The sequence below is a fragment of the Musa acuminata genome, chromosome BXJ1-9 (assembly GCF_036884655.1).
Source record: "Musa acuminata AAA Group cultivar baxijiao chromosome BXJ1-9, Cavendish_Baxijiao_AAA, whole genome shotgun sequence".
NCBI lineage: Eukaryota > Viridiplantae > Streptophyta > Magnoliopsida > Zingiberales > Musaceae > Musa > Musa acuminata.
Genome location: NC_088335.1, coordinates 41,592,622 through 41,613,742, shown reverse-complemented (window position 1 = coordinate 41,613,742; position 21,121 = coordinate 41,592,622). Strand labels below are relative to the sequence as shown.

General features: G+C 41.0%; 2 protein-coding genes and 1 long non-coding RNA gene across 3 annotated transcripts; 2 read left to right on the top strand and 1 right to left on the bottom strand.

Moving 5' to 3' along the window:
• Positions 1 to 237: 237 nt before the first annotated feature.
• Positions 238 to 1,206, top strand: LOC135593551 (B-box zinc finger protein 32-like). Its single transcript, XM_065083688.1, has one exon. It carries the CDS (start codon positions 379 to 381, stop codon positions 1,093 to 1,095), a length of 717 nt encoding a protein of 238 aa, XP_064939760.1. The 5' UTR covers positions 238 to 378; the 3' UTR covers positions 1,096 to 1,206.
• Positions 1,207 to 3,936: 2,730 nt separating this feature from the next.
• On the bottom strand, positions 3,937 to 5,587 carry LOC103973190 (uncharacterized). Its single transcript, XR_010479687.1, has 2 exons — positions 5,134 to 5,587; positions 3,937 to 4,140 (listed from the first exon to the last, which is right to left on the bottom strand). It is a non-coding gene; the product is annotated as an uncharacterized LOC103973190 (long non-coding RNA).
• Positions 5,588 to 5,791: 204 nt separating this feature from the next.
• LOC135593550 (uncharacterized) lies at positions 5,792 to 9,102 on the top strand. Its single transcript, XM_065083687.1, has 5 exons — positions 5,792 to 5,917; positions 6,518 to 6,699; positions 7,904 to 8,119; positions 8,339 to 8,472; positions 8,767 to 9,102. The coding sequence occupies exons 1-5, from the start codon at positions 5,840 to 5,842 to the stop codon at positions 8,955 to 8,957; spliced, it is 801 nt and encodes a 266-aa protein (XP_064939759.1). The 5' UTR covers positions 5,792 to 5,839; the 3' UTR covers positions 8,958 to 9,102.
• The last annotated feature ends 12,019 nt before the right edge of the window (positions 9,103 to 21,121 follow it).

The window sequence follows — 21,121 nt, the reverse complement described above, 5'->3', positions numbered from 1 at the left end:
ATTAAGCACCACGGAAAATTAGCAAAAATAAAATTATTGAAACAACGAAAAAAGAGTTAAGTCATTGCGGGATTTTTTTTTTTTCTGGAAACGAATAAAAAAGATAAAATAAAAGAAGGAAAATGAACAGTTGGAAACGAAGGCGGCACGTGGCCTGGCCAGCGATGGCTCTACAACGACCCCAAGTCCATTCTTTACCTGTATCTGTGTTTATATATACAGATATCAAACATTATTCGTTTGTATTGCCACCCAACGCCAGCTCTTCAAGGGAAATAACTTCCTCCCCCCAAGAAGCCAAGTCATCCCTACCAAACACCACTCCTCCCCCCCTGCAAAACATTCCCACCTCCGCCTTCTGCACCGGGAGTTTCGGAGATGAAGCAGCGGCCTGCTTGTGCGCTCTGCGGGGGCGAGGCGGCGGTCTACTGCGAGCCGGACGCGGCCTTCCTTTGTTGGGCCTGCGACGCGTCCGTTCACGGCGCCAACTTCCTCGTAGCTCGCCACGTCCGCCAGGCCACCTGTGCCGCTTGCCACTCCCTCGACGCTGGCTGTCGCGTCTCCGGCGCAGGTCCGCAGCGGGTCCGCCCCCTCTGCGCTTCCTGCGATCCCGATCCTGCTGCTCCCCCTTCGCACTCCGAGGCCTATTCGTCCTCTAGCTCTAGCCTCTCCACCTCCGAGTCCACGGCAGCGCCTCGGGCGAAGAAGCCCGCAGATCCTCGGCGGACGGCCACAAAGCGACGACGCGGGGTGGTTGAGGAGAGGGTGGAGGCCGTCCTGCTAGGCTGGAGCCGGAGGATGGGGTTGCGGAGCGGACGGCGGTGCGTGGAAGCGGCGGCCCGCGTGGTTGGCCTGCACCAGGAAACGACCGCGGCCCTGCCACTACCGGTGGCCCTCGCGGCCGCGTTGTGGTTCGCCTTCAAGCTCCGGGAGCAGGATGCGGCAGCGGAAAGGGGCAGTTGGGCGGCGCTCCGGCGACTGGAGGCGTGCTCCGGAGTGCCTGCGAGGCTAATCGCCGCCGCCGCGTCGCGGATCGCCCGGGTCGCCGAACGCGAAGTCCGAGTCGCCGAGGAGGGCTGGGCCGAGTGCACGTAGCCGAACGATCCTGTCCGCGTGCATTTGTTTACTAATTAATCTCCCAAGTCCTTTCTTATTGAAGGGAAAACATGGCCATAATAATACTACTATACAGTTTATGGTGGGTTACGTATATGATTGATTGACACAGATCTTTAAATGTTTGTGGTCATTACATCAGACATCAAGCGAGTAAAGAACACAAACACACATACACACACAAATAAATATATATATATATATATATAATATAATATAATATAATATAATATAATATAATAAGAAAAATATTGTGTCAAAAAACCAGAATGTAATTGGTTCAGCATGTAAGGATTTGACCATACATGGGTTTTGAAGATTAAGACCTCTGTGGAACATGATAGATGAAAGTTATGAATCATGGAGGGTGGATCAACCTTTTGAGATATAGCTTGTTCAAGTGCAAGATTGGAGCCCTCCACTTTCCTCGAGCCAAAAATCATTTTCCCATATGCATGATAAAATGATTGCAATACGTTGTAATATGTCATTGAAGTCAACGCTGGTTCGTCTGAACTGGAAAAGAAATTGGTTTTTTTGTTTTGACTTGAATGAAATGAGAGAATAATCTCCGGTTGTGTTGAAACAACGCATACAACGCAGGCATGAGTTGAAATCAGAAGGTAGATGACATGGACTGCCGGGAGCTCGCATGAAATTCAACATGCTGAGTTGAAACCAGGAGACAGACCTAACACGAACGCCACATCATTACCACTCTGACATCGAATAGGATGTGCCACCAAATTCGATTCGACTCAACATGATGCACGATAATGACGTCAAACTTCAACTGCTGCAATGTCATGGTTCGGTCAACTGTTCACGTCCAAGTAACATCCATTGATAACCATGCCTAAATATTAACTCAGTTCCTCTCGACGGCTATAAATCTTCCAAATCCTTGATTATTCATGTTAATTTTTCAACACTGAAACATCGAACCACCACGAATCAACAAGTCTCTAAAAGATTAAACTAGCTAGTTGTTGAGAATTGATTCATAGTAGTTATCTAGGTAGTTATCATGTTCAAAATCGTTTTAGGCATGTTTCAAGAAATGACCTATGGTCTAAAAGTTATAAGGTAATTCCTATAACTACATCAATCATGAATGACATGGGGAGTGAAATAGTTACAACTAAGTCTTATAAATAAGATCGTAGTTCATGAAACAAAAGATAAACAGAATACACTTGGAAATATCTTGTAAGTATTCTATGTCAATCTTCTTATTTTAAATACTAATCGATTTTCTTGATAAAAATTTTTTTGTTAATTGCATCATAATATTTCGTTTCCTTCCTCTTCCATCCCCAACACTAACTTCTTTCCTGGTCTGACAAAACTGAAGTCATCTTCCTCTTCTTACTACCTTCTTCCTCTTCTTACTACCTTCTTGATGACTACTCTAGCATTGAGCTTGTTGTCTAAAACTTCTCATCCACTCCCATGATTTATCATACTAACAGTCTGGTTGCTAAGGATACAGATAACTGTTCCTCGTGAAACTGGCAGACCTGGAAAGCCTAGCAAGTGATTAAAGTAAACGATTTGTGGTGGTCCTTTGCTACTTCTAACACACTATTTCATTGATTAGAGGATATAAACTTGTTAAATACAGGTGTTTGGGAGCTTTTTACATATAGTTTACTGTAGTCTTTTTATGAATACTCTGATGCTATCTATTGGAAGCTTGAAAAAGTGCCTACTCTGTGTATCCTCCCAACACTATCATTGTGTTTCAAAACAACCAAGTTTTAATTATCTTCTAATCTACTGTGGGTCAAATAACACAGCTGTGTATCACTGATACTCCAGCAAAGCAAATTTGCATAATACTCCAACAAAAGCACACAGGGAAGGGGCTACCATCCAATTATTCATGGTGGGAAGCAACCATAACCTACTTTATTTGAACATATAAGTACATGCCTATTCCAAGTCTTAACATTTCTGTTTTCAGCTTTCAACACACACATTGGTGTATCCACACAAGTTAACTGAGAGCAAGCAATGCAGAAAGCCAAGTATTTTCACATAATTGCATGATCTGAAGTCTAGTTACCATAAATATTTAGATTTTCATCTAATCTGAATTTTCAAAATGTCGAAGAACATATGAAAGATATATATATATATATATATATATATATATATATATATATATATATATATATATATATATATATATATATATATATATATATATATATATAATTATAAACTTACTGTTTCACCTTCATCCTTCTCTTATCTGAATGGGTCTTATCTAAATTTCTGGGGAAGGAAGGAAATGGAAAGTATATGGCCAATATCTTGCCTCAAACAATGTCAGAAGTTTTTCTAATTCTTTCGAGTTCTTCATATAAAGTATCATCCACAAAGTGTTACAGGCAAATTTTGCTATAAAGTTACCAAAGTTGGTCCTGATTGTGCTTGTAAAGAGGCAATGAACTGTTGGTCATATGACATTTCATTAGCATATCATTGTTTCAGGATAGAGATAGACTAACGAGTGAACATGGTTGTGGAATTATTTAGCACCTATCATGTACACAAGGTATTAATGTCTTTTATTTCTTCTTCATACTTCCCCTTCTGCATGATTTTGCATCCGGTTTTGCATGATTGTTTAAAAAGGCAGAAGGTACCAAGACATAAATGCAGGTAAGGACCACTTAATAGCAAAGCAATTTACATACTTCAGTTTCCATAATGGCAGAGATAAAACACTCAGAAATTACCTTAATAAAAAAATTCAGAAACTTATTTACCGAAATGTACTAATGCATGCTTTTGCACCGGTGAATAATGCTGTTTTTGTCAAAAAAAATCAGAAAATATTTTGCATCATGATCATAGATGTATAGTGTCCATGACAATTAAATTCGGGAAAAAAATCATAACATACTGTTGTTTCAACTCTGCAGCTGAAAATAAATCACAAACAACTTGGTTTAGGTAAGTAGAAAATGAATGTAGGTATCCATTCCTCGTCATCCAAATGAAAGCTCTTCAACCCTGACATGAACAAAATGATACCGAGTGAGGTCCAGAAGAAAATACTGGACACTAAAAATCAGAGTGCATTGCATTTGATTTACATTTTACATTACATATAATATTTCATTTATAACACCAGAATCGCCCGATTAACTTTTTCTAGTGCTTTGTCAATGACTATGGTTGGTGTTCGATCACACTCAAGAAAGATTATTTTCCTTGCCATGGAGCATTCAATAAAAATGGGGGCGCAAAAGCACAAAAAAAAAAGGGCTCAAAAAACGAAGTTGCTGTGTTTTGAGTACAAAGAACATTAACATATCCTTGTGTGAACCTGAGCAGGCCCAAAATGGAGATTCAACAGAAAGCAGATACAACTTGAAATTTACCCAGAAATGCTTCCATACACATGATAATTTGAGCTTATTCTGAAAAGAACATTCTACCAGCATGCCAGATAATTAATAATAAAAAGATTCACTTGAACGATAATTCCTGACAAATTTTCAAGTCAAGTTAGCAGCTAAGACTCCGTAGATTGGGTTACAAGGATAAAGCTACTATTCCAATATATATAATTTCACGCCAATCTTTGTTGTTTCCCCTGGAAAATGTATGTCATTTTTGCTGCAGTCAAAATACTTAACGGACTCAGGAATGGGGAATCTAAATAAGCTATAAATAATCCAACTACTCAACTAGTTTGCAACTGCAATGCATGATGATCTTTAACCCTTTCCTCAGATGATAATTTCTGTTCCCGGCGGATTGGAACAGTATTGTAAACTGTAACTCTTAATTCTTATTTTAGCAATAAGAATAAAGCAAAATCGATCCATAAGCTGTAACCCAAATCTTGCAGTCAAACATATTTCGGTTGATTATCAGGCCAGTTAGAACTTTTTGGTTGATTCGAAACATCACGAATCGAATCATAATATAATGATAATAATCTTCCTTTTTAACTCCAAAACCATGACGGAAACATCAAGGACAGAGATACGGGTCGACCTGGGAGAATCGGTGGCCGGCAGCCATCAGTGGTGGCCGGCGGCGGCGGCGTGCTGCTGGTGCTCGAGGTGGCGGCGCTCCTCGGGGAGGGCGACGAGGTAGGAGAAGATCATGCCACCGAAGTAGACATGGTAGAGAGGCTGGATGGAGCCTGTCTCGATGTACTTCTAGATGTAGCGATCAACCGCCTGGTCCGCGCTCTTCTTGTTGTGATCCCATTACAGCTTGGGCTTCAGGTACGAGGGAAGCTCCCTCACCTTCATCCCCTTGATCTCGTTGTAGAACGCTCGCAGCGCCATTGGAGCACCGCCATAGCTCAAATCCACAACCACATAATCGAGATAACCCAAAAGAGGCGGACTTTGCGGATCCACGACCCCAGTTTCCGATCTGAATTCGAAAATTCTCATATTTAGATTCATATTCGGGTCGCATGTTTCTTACGGGACTTGGATTTGGGCATTCAGTGAGATCCGATCCGATAGCAATCTGCGCTTTCACGAATCGTTTGTGTATTTGACGGATTTTGCCTCGCTGGCGGCAACTACGGTGCATCAGCCCGTGTTCCGAAACGTGGACGGTGGAGATCAATTGTGACGTGTCGGGCTTGACTTATTATAGCTGCTGCCTGAGGGAACAACATACCACTCAACTCGCTCCCTATCTCGTCTCCGCGAAACACAATCTTTCCATTTTCCCTTCGGCAATGGCGGGAGAACCCCAAACCGATCGCTCTCATCCCCATCCGACACCTCCAACCACGAATAGCGCTGTTACACCTCAGGTGCGTGTAATCGTTTGGATCCCTTCGACCCCGCCCATGGCTTGGCCGTCTCTTTTTGATTCATTTGCTGGATCGGATCGGTTTCGTTAGAGGTAGGGTTTGTGTCGGCCGATATGTGGGTAAAACACGATTATTCTGCTTTCTTGCCCACTTCGGAATTTTATGATTATACGTCTCGCTTCCATTCGTTCAACTCTGCGTTTGGTGACTTTGGTCCTGAGAATCGACATCTGGGCTTCTTGTGTTTTCTCTGAGTCATTGGTTTATAAGTGGAGTTTGGAAGCGTTAAAGATTTAGTATTTTTCATCCCTCTTCTCGTTACATCTCGTTTGTGATGGGTGTGTCATTCGGGAATATATGAGCCATATGGGCGGTAAGTAACCATCTGAAGCGAAGTGATAATTTCCCCTCTTCTCGAGGAAAATATAATATATCAGCTTGTGTAAATTCTTCAACGTAGATGTTAAAGTTGGATTTTTTTTTAGTGCATATCTCTTTTCTGTGGACTATTAATTGCATTGGAGAAATTAATTCCTCTAAGAAGGGCCCAATTATTTTGTCTTTTGATGGTTACTGACCTCGTATGTGTTGGCAATTCAGGTACCTGGTATTTCTGGCTTCCAGGTGTCTCCACTCATTTTGCCTGGAATGCTTCCTATCCAAAATCCAGATTACAATGAACATGGATCAGGAATTTATGCTATTCCATATCTTCCATACACGAGTCCAATGGCTGGGTTTTCTCCTGATACTCTCATTCCATTAAAGTATAACATACCAACGTACGCTTTTATTTCCTTCTGCTAAATCATATCATCTTTTCTTTTGGGTTTAATCAAATTGTAGGCATTTAAATCGAGTCTCTTTTAGTTTCTTAAGACTTCCCCCTGATATTTGTGTTGTTAAAAGCAAGGAACCTGGCTCACCTGTGAAGCCTCTGCAATGTAAAGATAATTGCCTAAAACTGGATACAAAATGAGGTGTAGCTTTATCATGTTTGCATTCAATCAATAATTTTCAATTTCTGGATACAATGTTGAAGTTCTTCTTTGAGAAAAATTTACTTTTAAGCAGTATTGCCCATTTGATCCTTCATTAAACTTAAGTGCACGCATAAACTTCAGAACATATTTTTGTTGAATTATTTTTCACTGTAATAGCTGATGCCTTATCTGGTAATTTACTTTTTCCAATTTGTCAGAGGGTTTTCTGTTAGTTAGAACACTGTTACTGTTATTTTCCTTGCCATTTTGTCCTTGGTTTTGGTGACATTAATCCAACTGTACCTTCTTTTTCTGATTATCATTTGTCAATCCATCGCATAAATCAATGTCCATCTTTTGAAATGTTTTTTGCAAGATACTGTTTCTTGAAAAGCAAGATATAAGAATGTGAAGAATGGACTATATTCAGTCTAAATATTATTAATTATACAATTGGTAACCATATAAATTTACATTGCTATTGTGCATTGGCAGGTTATTTAAACAGGTAAGAGTATACAAACAGCATCCTTCTTCCTAAATAACTACCATGAAAATAGAACACCTATTGCTTTGCAGAATCATACCTTTTGACCATTGACCACTTTATTATCACGATTTTGCTGAAGGATTATAAGTCTTATAATATTTACATACTTAGCTGAACAGAATTCATTTTTGCCTTTCTTTCATCTTAGAATCCTTCTGCTCCTTCTTCCCTCTTCTTTACTCTTTTGAGGATCTAAAATCAGCTATGAATATTCAAAATCAGACAACTTCGGTCGCATTTGATTGATTCTGGCCAATTCCAACTTATTTCTGGCTATAAGGTTGACAAATCAATTACAACAGATCAGTCTTGGATGAGGAATCAGATGTACTGTGCTAAAATTGGCCAAAACTGCAACTATGCTTGTTGGTCTATGTCATAAACAGAGTGAAAGTATACTAGAAACAATAATGTGAACACATTCTTTTCTTATATCTTATGTGCATCTTTCAGGAGGCCAAGTTCTGGAGGAGCTAGTGATGAGCATGGGCAGGAAGCGAGGCAGCAACATGGCCCTCAAAGACAAGTAGCAGTAAGGAGATTCCACTTTGCATTTCAGCTTGACTTGGGTCTGATCATCAAGTTGGCGGCTATGGTCTTTCTTCTCAGTCAGGATGGATCATCGCAAAAGCTTGTTCTCCTTATTTTCTTTGCATCATTGGTTTATCTGTGAGATCAAATTCTTTCACTATAATACCTGGAATAGATTTTGTGCTTTCATTTGCCACAGTTTGCATTTAGTCCCAGTCAATCACCAACAATCTACAATCCTCTGGCTATTATCGGAAATGTAAATGTGATAGCATAGTTTTGGCTGGTGTCTTAATAGCTTTTGTGGTGGATCGTTTGTCTCAACTTCTAATTTCTTTATGCCTTCCTAATTCATAGATATCAAACTGGAGCTCTTGCTCCTTTTATACAATGGCTTCAGCAAGCAGGTGCTCCTCGTCGATTGCAAGCTCCTATACGGCTACAGAATGGCCCTCCTGTTGGTCGTGATGGTCAGAATAATCCTCAACCTGGTATGCTCCTAAACCTGTGAAGAGTATGTTCCTTGATGTCCTCTCAAGTCTTAATTACTATTTTGCTTTTCTTCATCTCAAGCCATAACATCGTGCCAATGAGTTTTGGGAACATCACCTAAGTGAATCATTGAGATAATTGTATTCATGGTCCCAAATTTTCCTTTGTAGATTATGCAATTGCTACTTTGTGGATGGACCTCTATAGCAAATTCTGGAAAGCCATTTCAAACAAAGTTGAGTTGGAACCATGTGTGTTTTCTGTACTAAAACATGTCTTTTTAATGGCTGCAGTTGAAAATCATGGTGTTGACGATCAGAATCCGAACCAACCAGCTGAAAACCAGGAGCAACCAGATACCAATGACAACCATCCAGAACGTGAAGGACACCGAAACAATTTTTGGGGGGTGGTGAAAGAGATTCAATTGTTTGTTGTCGGGTTCTTGACTTCTCTTCTTCCAGGCTTCCATAACAACAATTAATTTATTTCCATAAGTCTTTTCCAAACAATCAATAGGTTGTGATTATTTAGGTCTGAACATGAGCAAAAAGGGTAACTGAGAAGGTTATAGTCTGTTCTTACCACTACCTTCATGTTTCTTCGAATACAAGTGGATTCTTATGTCATGTGGAAAGTTTGATTTTGATTTTAACCGATACTGTGTATGATATCGGTTCCATGTGTATGATAGATATCACTTTGAAAAAGTTAACAGGCCTCACTTGCAAACCATTGTGAAATGTCCCAACATTCAATCTAAAGTTGGGACAATACAAATGTGCATACATCGCATTGCAAGCTGAAACATCACATTTGTCTCGTCACCATTCATATCCAATGTTGTTATCTGAAATTAACCATGCAAACCCAATTAGAAGAGACAGCACAACAAAGGTATGGTTTATGTTACTTGTGACCATTAGTGCAGTCTGTACCGCTCACACTGTGAGCTTTGGCTTTTTGGATATATTGGATTTTGCAAAAAAACACCCTTTTTTTCTATTTATATATAGTTGAATCAGTAGGTTTACTTGGGATTTTTGTCACGTGTCATTCGTGGAGGTGATCAAGTAGGACGCTTTTGGGTTGGGTCGAGGGCCACATACTGTTTTTAAAGTTCATAACTTATGCCTTCGTAAGAAAGGCCCTCCCTTTTGGTTGGGTTGTGGGTGACAGGTTGGCTTCAAAGCGGTAAACAGGAAGGCAGGTCCATCCGGTCCTGAAGCTAGAAACGCACATGAAAAATGTGCGGCAAATGCCGATCTCACCCATGTAATGATAGAACGAGATCCTTTCGCTAGCCATGTCACGGACGGAAACAAGGTATTCAATGGAATGCTTGATAAAGCGTCTACCTAATAGAATTTAATATGCTTCTAACATCAACATGTGCAGCAACCCATCATTAGGTCTACTACTGATGTAAACTAAACAAATAAACAAGGTATTCCAAGACTGCAATTGCATCGATATAAACTAAACAAATACATAAACGAAAGAAGACCCTGGCAATTCCTGCTCAAACAAAAAAGTTACTTAAGGCAAATACATGGATATACTTTCATGACCAAAACTCACGTAAAGCCCAAGCTCCCATTTCTAATGAGAACACATAAAATAGTACATGTCATAGGTTTCAAAGCAACATGTAAAGTCATCTATATACTTTACATAACCAGTGATCTCATCGTTGCTTACCCTTTTCTTAAGCGTAACTATTACTATATCAACGACATGCGTAACTATTACTATATCAACGACATATGTGATTTTCTTCGTCACGAGAATGATTTTCAAGTTACCAAGTTACTCCGTATAATTTAAACCAATGAGACAATTGACATAAGTATGTTATGTAAGAGATTTGAAAACAATATATTTCTAACAAAGATGTAGCATAAATAAATAACATACAGATTTTGTAGAAAAATAAACAATCAAGATATAGACTTCTATCTTGATGTTCTCCAACTATTTTTCTAACAAGTTAGCGACACCCTTAATACGTGAAACGAAAGTTTCCGACAGACTTCTAGTGGGGATCGAGATTCAATCGATGTCTTAGTGTAACCTCGAGTGACTCGATCAATCACACCTAGCCCAAAAGGCAAATAACTTTAGATGCTCACAACTTCTTATGATTCCCGTCCTGTTTGGCCTCTGAACCACTATAGCCTCGAGAGACTCGACCAACCATGATGTTCAGTTAAGTCATCACCATCGTTATAAGATGAGTTTGATTCGATGATATACCCTCGAGGGACTCGACCAAGTATACCATGTCCTCAGGTCACCAGTGATATCTCAATGTCATAGGAAAGATATTGAATTGTGATATAAATGAGCCTTATGAGACTCGACTAACTCAACTTACATCGGTAATTGATTCATACTTATAATGATGGAAGGCCATGTGGGTTAATATAATTATCTCATGTTGATTGACTTATTATTATCGAGAGAGGTGATTTTCATTTGGTCTCCTATAACATGTCACACACATATATATTTAATATATATCTACATCGCATGCAAATATATATACATATCTAGTATGTGTACAAGCAATCACACATCATATGAGCAATCACATCAGATGATCATAGACTACATCCTAATGTGATCAAGCCCAAGACATTGGTCTAATGACTCACATCAAGATCTGTGTGCAATGGCACATCTCTATGCTTTGTGATCGTTCATCTCATCCTCGCTAGTTCCGTTAGTATCTTGGCATATCTCCATACGTCATAATCGTTCGTCAAAGCCTCGTGGATCCCGCTATCATCTCTATGCTCTCGCTGTGCCTCTTTACATAATTACAACATAATCATAGCACGTAGGCCCGACAATAAACAAGAAAAAAATAGAAACTCATAGGCCTTTAATAATAATAATGAATCACATATATACATCACATCACACAACCTATGATCATCTGTCTACATCATATACATACCACTATATAGGACTATTAGATAAATAATAATAGTTAATTAAAACTTTTAATTAACTAATTTTTTTTTAAATTCAAGACATGTAGAGAATTTTTTGAATTATGAAGGGTATTTAGGTAATTTGGACAGAAAGGATAGAACTCGAAATTTCTAAAATTATGAGGAGCAAAACTATCATTTGTCTACAAAAACCCTAATCCCTTCCTTCTCCCTTACTGTGTTGCGGCCACCGCTGCACTACCGACGGTGGCCACTACAATGGGGAGAAGGCGCTGCTCGTGCCCGTGGATGGCTTGCCCATGGGCAGGAGCCATTGTGGCAGGCGCCCTTGCGAACAGGTCACCCACGGGCGAGCGCCGCCTGTTGGGGCTCGCTCGTGGGCCCAACGCTCGTAGGCTCCACCATTGTGGCTGCCACTATAGGCAGCCTTGCCTACGGGTGCCCAACTCACTAGTGGCGCCTATTGTAGGCAGGCCGCCGGTAGTAGCCTGTCGGTCGCTAGCCCCTTGCACGCATATGGTAGCCAAGGCTGCCATCTGCGAGGGCAATAATAGTTGCTGCATTTTCTCGCTGTTATGTCAAAAATTTTGACATCAAAAGCCTTTCTAAAACACAACACACATAGTTCAAAATCAATCTTTTGCACAAACAACCTGGCTTTGATATCACTATATTAAAATCTAGGGGTGACATCTCATGCACAACGGAAGAATATAAAACAAAAATCCTAAATTTTCTAAAAGGTGGTCACTATCGTATAGGTGTACAAAAACCCATAAAACTGAAAACCACATGTGAGATAGTTATATTACCTAAGGAGATCATATATCCCTAAATCCCTACAGATTTATGGGAGAGGATGAAGGAGGTCAAGTGTCCTCCTCTCTAGCAGTGATCCACATAGTAGGAGCTACAATGATGCTCTTCAAATCACTATCTAAATCTTCACACTTGCTATCTGAGGAGAAGAATGAGAGAGGAGAATAGGAGGTAGTAATCAAGAAGCATAACCTATGGCCCTTTGGTTCTCTCTTATTTATAGATGCTCATTGTTAACTTAACCTTAATGGATCCTACCCAATTGGATACTAGATTTTCATTTAATTACCCAAACCTATTAAATTAGTGGATCTCTATCCAATAATATCTCATTGGCTCTTATTGGATCTTATCCACATGATCCAATAATTTAGGATCTTATCAGATATCCAATAAGATAGAGGCTCTAGAGAATATCTCATATCCGAACATCCACTCGTCGCAACACCTACCATATATGTGTGACCCTATGACCCAATATCGAGTTGGACATGAGTCATACCTATCGGAACTTCTTTTAGCTCAGTGAATTATTATCTCCATAATAATTCACTCAACTCATCGACTATAAATGTACTAGGCCACTATGTCATAGTCTCCAAATGATACGGGAGAATCCACTCCATTGAACTTGTCTGTCCTTAATTACCGTGTACCTATAGTTTCTCATCTATCTAATACCCTAGAGACCGTATATTATGCATGATGCTGTTAGGCCCATATAGTTTCTACTCGAATCTCTCTCTAATCGGATTCTCTTGAAGAACTCTTTCTCTCTCAATCCAAATAACCCTAACTAGGGATATGTCTAAGCAAGTAGCAGTTACTATCATCCCATGTACTCGACATCGAAAGTGAAAAATCATCTATCGACACTCAATTGCCTTCGTAAGATTGACTATTATTCATGAGAACTAATTGTACAAGATCTGAAACTTCCAAACCTATAAGTACTCATACAAGATATATTTAGTGTCTCAAGTCTAAGAACCAAATATATAATTGGGATGATAGAATCACTATCTAATATCAGGTATCATTAATCATCTAGTATTTTATAAGTAAATCAATTAGTAAACTCATTCTTCAATGAGCACCTACACTATATCCCTAGTGTCCCCATATGAATAGTTATGAGATCAACCATCTCTATCATATGAATGAGTATATAGTCTACTAGTCTTTAGGGTCTGTGTTTAAAAGCGAATTGGTCTCATTATCATGATCTCTTTACAATCCGATTCTCATTGCACAGATCCATGGACATTATAATATATATATATATATATATATATATATATATATATATTACACACACACAATAAGTAATTTAAAGTGAGAAAATACTATAATAATAATAAACAAAAAGATTACGTGTCATGTCAAATGTGTCATTACTAATGTGATTGGCTTGTAGAGCACCTATGGCTAGTAGCAATTACTTCTCTTCAAGTACATTTGAATCCAGTGGTATCTGACACCTATTAGAATGAAAAATTAGGTTCTTACATAAATGGATGGCGCTTTGGCTGTCATAATGCACTATATAATTTTTCTGTTTTAGCCCCAATTCTTGAAAGAATTCTTTCATCTATAATATTTTTTTGTAAACCTCTGTAGTAGCAATATATTCTGCCTCTATGGTAAAGAGAGCAATACATCTTTGCAATTTGGATTGCCATGACGTAGCTCTCCCTGTAAAAGTAAGTATAAAACCTAATGTGGATTTTCTTGTATCTATATCTCTTGTCATATCTGTATCTGTGTAACATGTCAACATAAGTGGTCCACCTCTAAAGCTTAAACAAACTTTAGAGCTCCCTTTGAGATATCTAATGATTTACTTCATTACTACATAGTGCTCTTTGCTTAGATTTATAAAAAATCTTCTAATAACACCCATTGCATATGCAATGTCTAACTTTGTACATATCATTACGTACATTAAACTTTCAACTATTGAAGTATAAGGAACATTTTGCATTTTCACATTCTCCTCGTTACTTGACAGACTCTGCTCTGAATACAACTTAAAGTGACTTGAAAGAGGAGAACCAACTAGCTTTGCATAGCTCATATTGAACCTTTCCAATACCTTCTCGATGCATTTCTCTTATGATAACTAAATCTTCTTATGTTTTTTATCATAAAAAATCTGCATACCTAGTATTTACTTTGTTAGCCTTATGTCCTTCATTAGAAAGGACTAACTCAGTTTCTTCTTTAACTTATCAATCATAGACATTATTTTCCCAAGGATAAGTATATCATTAACATAAAGTAAGAGAATAATAAAATCTTCACTAAACCATTTGATATATTCACAATGATTTGAAGTCATTATTTTATATCTATTTTCAGTCATAAATGAATCAAACTTTTTGTACTACTATCTTGGAGGTTACTTCAGCCCATATAAACTCTTTCTCAACTTGTAGATAAAATTTTCTTTACCTTTGATTTTAAAGCCTTCTAGTTACTTTATATAAATTTTCTTCTCAAAATCACTATGAAAGAAAGCTATTTTCATATCTAACTACTTAACCTCCAAGTCCAAGCTAGCAGTAATACGAAGAGAAACATGAATAGAAGATATTTTAACAACAGAAGAAAAAATCTCTTCAAAGTCAATATATTTCTTTTGACCAAAATCTTTTATAACCAATCTATTTTTGTACTTTGGTTGAGAATAATATTCTTGATTCTTCAAGGCCTTCATTTTCTTTAATAGTTGCACCAAATCATAAGTGTGGTTCTTCTATAAAGCAGTCATCTTTTCCTATATAGTAATTAACCATTTCTTTTTCTGCTCACTTTCAACTACTTCCTGGTAATTCTTTGGTTACCTGTATTAGTTGACATTGTCTGGAAGATCTTCTCAACTTAGATTCTACGGGAAGTTGCTCTCCAACTTCTTCTTGCTCAATATGTCTTATAGGTATATCAACATTATGCTCTACACCATCTTTTTGCACATCTCTCCCATTACCCTAATGTACTAGAGGAGTAACTAGATCACAATCTACTAATCCTTCTGTATAATTCTTGGTTGGTGTCTTCTTCTTTAAATCCTTAAGGGTTTGATCCTCAAAGAAGATCACATCTCTGCTTCTAAACATCTTTTATTTTTTTGGATCTCAAAGCTTGTAACCAAATTGATTATGTGAGTGGCCATAAAAAATATATTCTTTTATCTTATCATCTAGCTTGGACCTCTTATTGTTTGAAACATGTGTAAATATATAACAATCAATCACTCTCAAATGCCAATAGGAAATATCTTTCCTTATCTATACATGCTCTATAAGATCACTATATAGGGTTGTACAGGGTGATGAGTTGATAAATATCAACTATAGTCCTCAAAATCTCATCCTAAGATTCTTTTAGGTAGCTTGGCCTATGAAAACATATATCTGATCTTTTCCATGATAGTGTGGTTCATCATATCTACAATTGTATTATGTTGAGGTGTACCAAAAACTATCATCTTATGTTGGATACCATATGACATACAATAATCATTAGACAATTATATGTACTCACCACCATTATATGATCTTATGTATTTCAATTGTCTTTTTGTCTCCCTTTCAACTCTAGCATAAAACTCTTTAAAGACGTTAATAATTTAATATTTAGTATATTGAATCTCAGATTTTGATGATAAAATCAATTGATGAATTAATAATCTAATCCATATGATAAGATAAGTGATACGGGACTAACTACAATCATGAAAAAGGTAAAATGATTAAAGAAAAATCGAATGTTGGGCCAAAGTCAATGATCGGGCATCGGGCTGGATGAATCAGGGGATACACTGAAGGATTTGATGATGCTGTGAAAGCTCACAGAGAGTTTCCCGAAAGCTCGCCGGAAGTTCATTGGGAGTTTATCGAAAGCTCGTCAAAAGTTCGTCGAAAGCTCGCCAGAAGATTGCCGGGAGTTCGTCGAAAGTTCAGGAGAGTTCGGTTGAACAATGAACATGCCATACAACTTAGATTGCTTATATAATAATTATTTTAGCTTTACCTATCATAGTTAGGACTTTATTTTAAGTTATTTTGGAAAAAATCATACTAACTCAATTATGGGCCAATTGGGCCCAAAACATAGCTAAATTAAGCCGATTAGATATCCCATTCAGTTACTTGGAGCCACGTCAAGCGGTGGCACTGTACAGACTGGGTGGTAGTACCACTTGAGGCTTGGCCTCCTAAGTGGTTTGGGCGGTGATATCGCCCAGACTAGGTAGTGGTATCATCAATAGTTAATGCTGCCAGACTGTCACGACCTTAGCTGGTTTTGCCTAAGGCGTGCGGCACCCTCGCGCGTCCGTCCGCAAAGGTCAGCCTCCCCGAAGCCTCCCATTGTCCCTTAGGACCAACAAAAGAGAGAACGGGTTAAAGAGAACGCCTCAATCGGGATCCACAAGCAAACATGTCCGAAAAAACACTTCATAGACAATGCAAATTACAAACAGACTTTACAAGCTCTGAATAGTTACACAACAAAGGGTAAAATGGTCCATTACAGACCGAAAAGCTCTCGCACGTGTCCACATGACACAACCTTTATTTACAAGCCTAAAGATGCCACCAACCCAACTAAAATGGGACTATTAAGCCTTCGGCCGCCCCTTTACATTCTGTACAAGGCATGAACATGCCAAAAGACACGGACATACATAAACATTACATCAAACACCTTGTTTAGAAGTTTGTCCGTGACATTCTCCCCCACTTATCCCTTCGACGTCCTCGTCGAAGCCTTTGTGAACACTGCAACTCTTCGCCTTTGCTGAGTCTTCAATCTTCTGCTCCAGCTGCAATGCGCCTCCTGGCTCCCAGCTTCTCTCCGCTGCTGTTTCTGAGTAGTCGAACCTTTGATCCGCCATGCTGCTTCAACTCGCCAATGACTCTGACTCTGGTGTGGGGTTGGCTGAGTTGTGTTGATCCTCGTTGATTCCTGCGGATCCACCAAATGAAGGAAAAGACCATTCTTACTGCGCCAGTTTCTCAAAATTTCCACATGCTGCTTGAACTGCGTGGATGCTTGTTGGAGCTTTAACGAGCATCGCCTCGCAAACTTCTGAAGTTTTGGGTCCTTCCTCCACAAAATCTGCTCATTGACTCTTCTTTCAGTTAGTTGTCACATCCAAGTAGGTTCGCATCACTTCCGCTTTCGATTGGCATTTCGTTGGGAAATGAAGCGGACAATCTACTCTCAGTAGCACTGATCACCGTTGGTGAGGATTTGACAACTATTGTCTTCCATTATCTTCGAAGGGTCTTTGAACTTGTGCAGAGCTCCTCTGCTGGGTAGATAAGAGAACTGGGGTACTCGGTTTCGCCCATTCTCTTAAGAGTTGAGAAGGCAAAGGTTACTTGACTTCGCCCGCCTCCTCGAGATTGTACTTCATGCATCGAGCTGGTTACTGGCCTTCGCCTGCTCTTTGCTCACACTTCTGAAGTACTTGAAGTGTTTGCACTCCTTGCGTTGAGTTGGCTACTGTGATTCACCTTCTCAATGCCATTGAACTTCTGGAATGCGGGAAGTTTTCACCCCAACTTGGAGTAATTCTCTGATAGATGAGGTCGCCTTTGGGATTGTACCGTCTTCTCCATCAACCCTGCCGCCTACTCCACTGAGTAGCAAAGGTACAGCACCGCGTACTGCCTGCTTCGTTCCTTGGTCGTGCACTCTTGCATGACCCGAAGTCCTTCACTTACGGATATCTTGATGAGAAACTTGTTGACACCGGTCTTACGAAGTTTCTTGGCCTCTGCCCTTCAGCCTTGTCTCGGTACTTGGAGATTGCCTCTGCATGCTCCAGCTCCCCGGCCCCTTTCACGACCAAGCGCTCTCCCTCCATGAGAGCAAGGGATCAATGACTTGCACGGAAGTCCCGCCTCTGCGGTACCATGGCGCTGGCATGCCCATGGCCCTACTATCCGTCGCCTCGCCTCTGTATCCCTTTTCTGCATGATCAGTAGAAATGTCTCTGTGGCACTCCTCTGAGTCCACCTCCATTCTGACTGATGCTTGATTTTGGGTAGCTAAGTCCCTCTGGACTCGTCGTCGCTTCCTCGCCCCTTTCGACCCCCTGCTTCAACACCACTGTGTTCTCCAAGCAGTCTGTTTGGTCAATGGAAAGACAGACTGCAACTCCCAAGCATGGCCTCTGCCATAACGTTGTAGAGTTAGCACCGATTCTGTTCTCCTTAGCTTCCTTGGTAGCAACGTTCGCTTACTCGACCTTGTCCTCTGACTTGTCGGGCTCCCTTAAGCGAATATGAGCTCTGGAGCAGTCCAACTCTCCAGCTGCTTCGATCATACCTCTGCATGATCAAGTCCCTCCCATGGAACTCACTGGTACTTGCCTTCGAACTTTTCCCTTAGTGGAACACAGCCCCCATATGCTGATGACCAAGGTTTTCGTCCGATGCAAAATTCGATGCACGCACGGAAGACTCGCCTCTGCGGTACCATGGCCTTCACTCCTTGAATCCATAGCCCTTCTTGCCGTCGTGTTGTTCACCAAAGTGGAGCTCCCAGTAGCTCCCGATCATACCTCCATATGATCTCATCCCTCATGGGACTATGTCGTGTGTGTCACATTGCCACGAACTGTTCCACCACGATCCGCTGCACCATGTCGCCTCCTGGTGACATCTCCATTGCATTCTGATCCTTGTGGAATAAACTCGAATTGTGAACCCTCCATGTGTGGCCTCTGCCAATACATCGCAGGGTCTCCTCCACCTTCGATTTTGTTCGCTCCTTTGGCAATCGACCTTCATCCACCCACTCTTGGGTCACACCTAGATGAAGCACCGCTCTAGGACAGTCCGTCGCCTAGTAGCTCCCGAAGTCCACCGACTTCACTGTAATTTGTGCACCATTGCCTGGATCCTGGGCCTCTGCCCCTACCAGCACAATCTCCGCTGCACACTGCTTCCTTCATAGCAACTCGAATGGCAACACTGTGGCATATTCTTCAAGAGTACCCGCCTCTGCGTCCTCTTGCCCCGTGCTAAGGCCTTCTGAACTCAACTTCGCCTCCGCAAATTGAGTCGCCTTAGTTCCTCCATCAAATGCTCCTCCGAGATAAGGTGCATGTGCCCCGAAGCTCCCTTCGTCTTTGGCACCATGCAAGATGAGTCCGCTCTGTCAAAATGAAGGACCCATGGAACAGCATGATTCTACTCATGCCTCTGCAAGAGTTCATGTCCTTGACCTCTGTCTAGGGAAAGCACTGTGCCTCTGCTCCATGTTCCAACTTCTATGCTGGCTCCCTTCATGCGGCTTGGGTACTTCGCCAAGTTATACCCAAGTTGCTCCATTCCTCGTTTTTGCATTGAGTCGATGGTGGCCCTCGCGCCCACCATTCCACGGGTCAGCCCTCCCTTGAGTCCGATCTCCATATCGACTCCAAGTGTGCCTCCATTTGAGTTGCTTTGGGTCGCTCCCCCACTTGATCTCGCAATGCATCCACCAATGCATTCTCTCAAGCGAGATCATGCGACGACTCCTCGCCGCTTGCTCAGTCCATCGAGCTTCGTGGAGTTGTTGTTTTGTTGAGGTACTCCTCCTCAACATGTGAAATCCGTCTCACATGATTCTCCCTCTGGAGTGCCGAGACTTATCCCTCCTAGATAACTATCCCGTTGGAGCAATATCTCTCTTCGTTTCGGAGACCACCATCCCCTTGGACTACTCCGATCTGCTGAACAAACTGTGCATTGTTCTGCCTCTTGCAAACGCACTTGCTAGATTGCGCCTCCACGTCAATACAGCCACCGCTGCACCCCTCAAGGCCTAGCAACATGCTGAACTCGTTGCACACTTCAGCCTCCTCCGGACGTATCCTTCGCATGTCGAAGAGAAAGTTTCAATGCTCCATGGTGCCGAGTCTCGACCGCCTTGGGATGGCCACGAACAATCCATCGTCCGTATACAAGCCCATGCATGAGTACCGAATTCTTCGAGTTAGCAATTCCCCTCACCTCTGTGAGCTTTGCACAACTCTTTCGGTCGCTGAGCAACTCATTCCACTTTGCATGGTCTCGTCCTTTGCCAAGCGCCTCGCTTGCCTTGAGCACCATCAAGTAAAGTTGTCAACGTTGAGCCGTAGCTCAAACTCAGCCATCCCAACCTTTGTGCGCTCCAAATTCTTCCAAGCTTGCCTGTTCTCGTGGTGCCTCTTGCGCGAAGGGTTGGCCATTCCTCTGAATGCCAATCTCAGATGCCCGCTCCTCTGAGCGACTCTTTTCCCTACATCTCCATGCCCATTTTCCCTCAAACGGTCGCGCGTGTGCTGACTGCCCTCAACGCAGCCCCGCTAGGTCCCCCACGTTTGCATGTCAAGTGTTTCTATGAGTGCTTGTCCCGCTCTGATACCATAATGTCACGACCTTAGCTGGTTTTGCCTAAGGCGTGCGGTACCCTCGCGCGTCCGTCCGCAAAGGTCAGCCTCCCCGAAGCCTCCCATTGTCCCTTAGGACCAACAAAAGAGAGAACGGGTTAAAGAGAACGCCTCAATCGGGATCCACAAGCAAACATGTCCGAAAAAACACTTCATAGACAATGCAAATTACAAACAGACTTTACAAGCTCTGAATAGTTGCACAACAAAGGGTAAAATGGTCCATTACAGACCGAAAAGCTCTTGCACGTGTCCACATGACACAACCTTTATTTACAAGCCTAAAGAGGCCACCAACCCAACTAAAATGGGACTATTAAGCCTTCGGCCGCCCCTTTACATTCTGTACAAGGCATGAACATGCCAAAAGACACGGACATACATAAGCATTACATCAAACACCTTGTTTAGAAGTTTGTCCGTGACAAGACGGTGGTA

Bases quoted from the DNA above. Each gene is read 5' to 3' on its own strand.
- LOC135593550 (XM_065083687.1), top strand. From the start codon at position 5,840: ATGGCGGGAGAACCCCAAACCGATCGCTCTCATCCCCATCCGACACCT. The intron at 5,918-6,517 runs GTGCGTGTAATC...TTGGCAATTCAG, and splicing joins ATAGCGCTGTTACACCTCAG to GTACCTGGTATTTCTGGCTT. The intron at 8,120-8,338 runs GTGAGATCAAAT...CCTAATTCATAG, and splicing joins TTTGCATCATTGGTTTATCT to ATATCAAACTGGAGCTCTTG.
- LOC135593551 (XM_065083688.1), top strand. From the start codon at position 379: ATGAAGCAGCGGCCTGCTTGTGCGCTCTGCGGGGGCGAGGCGGCGGTC.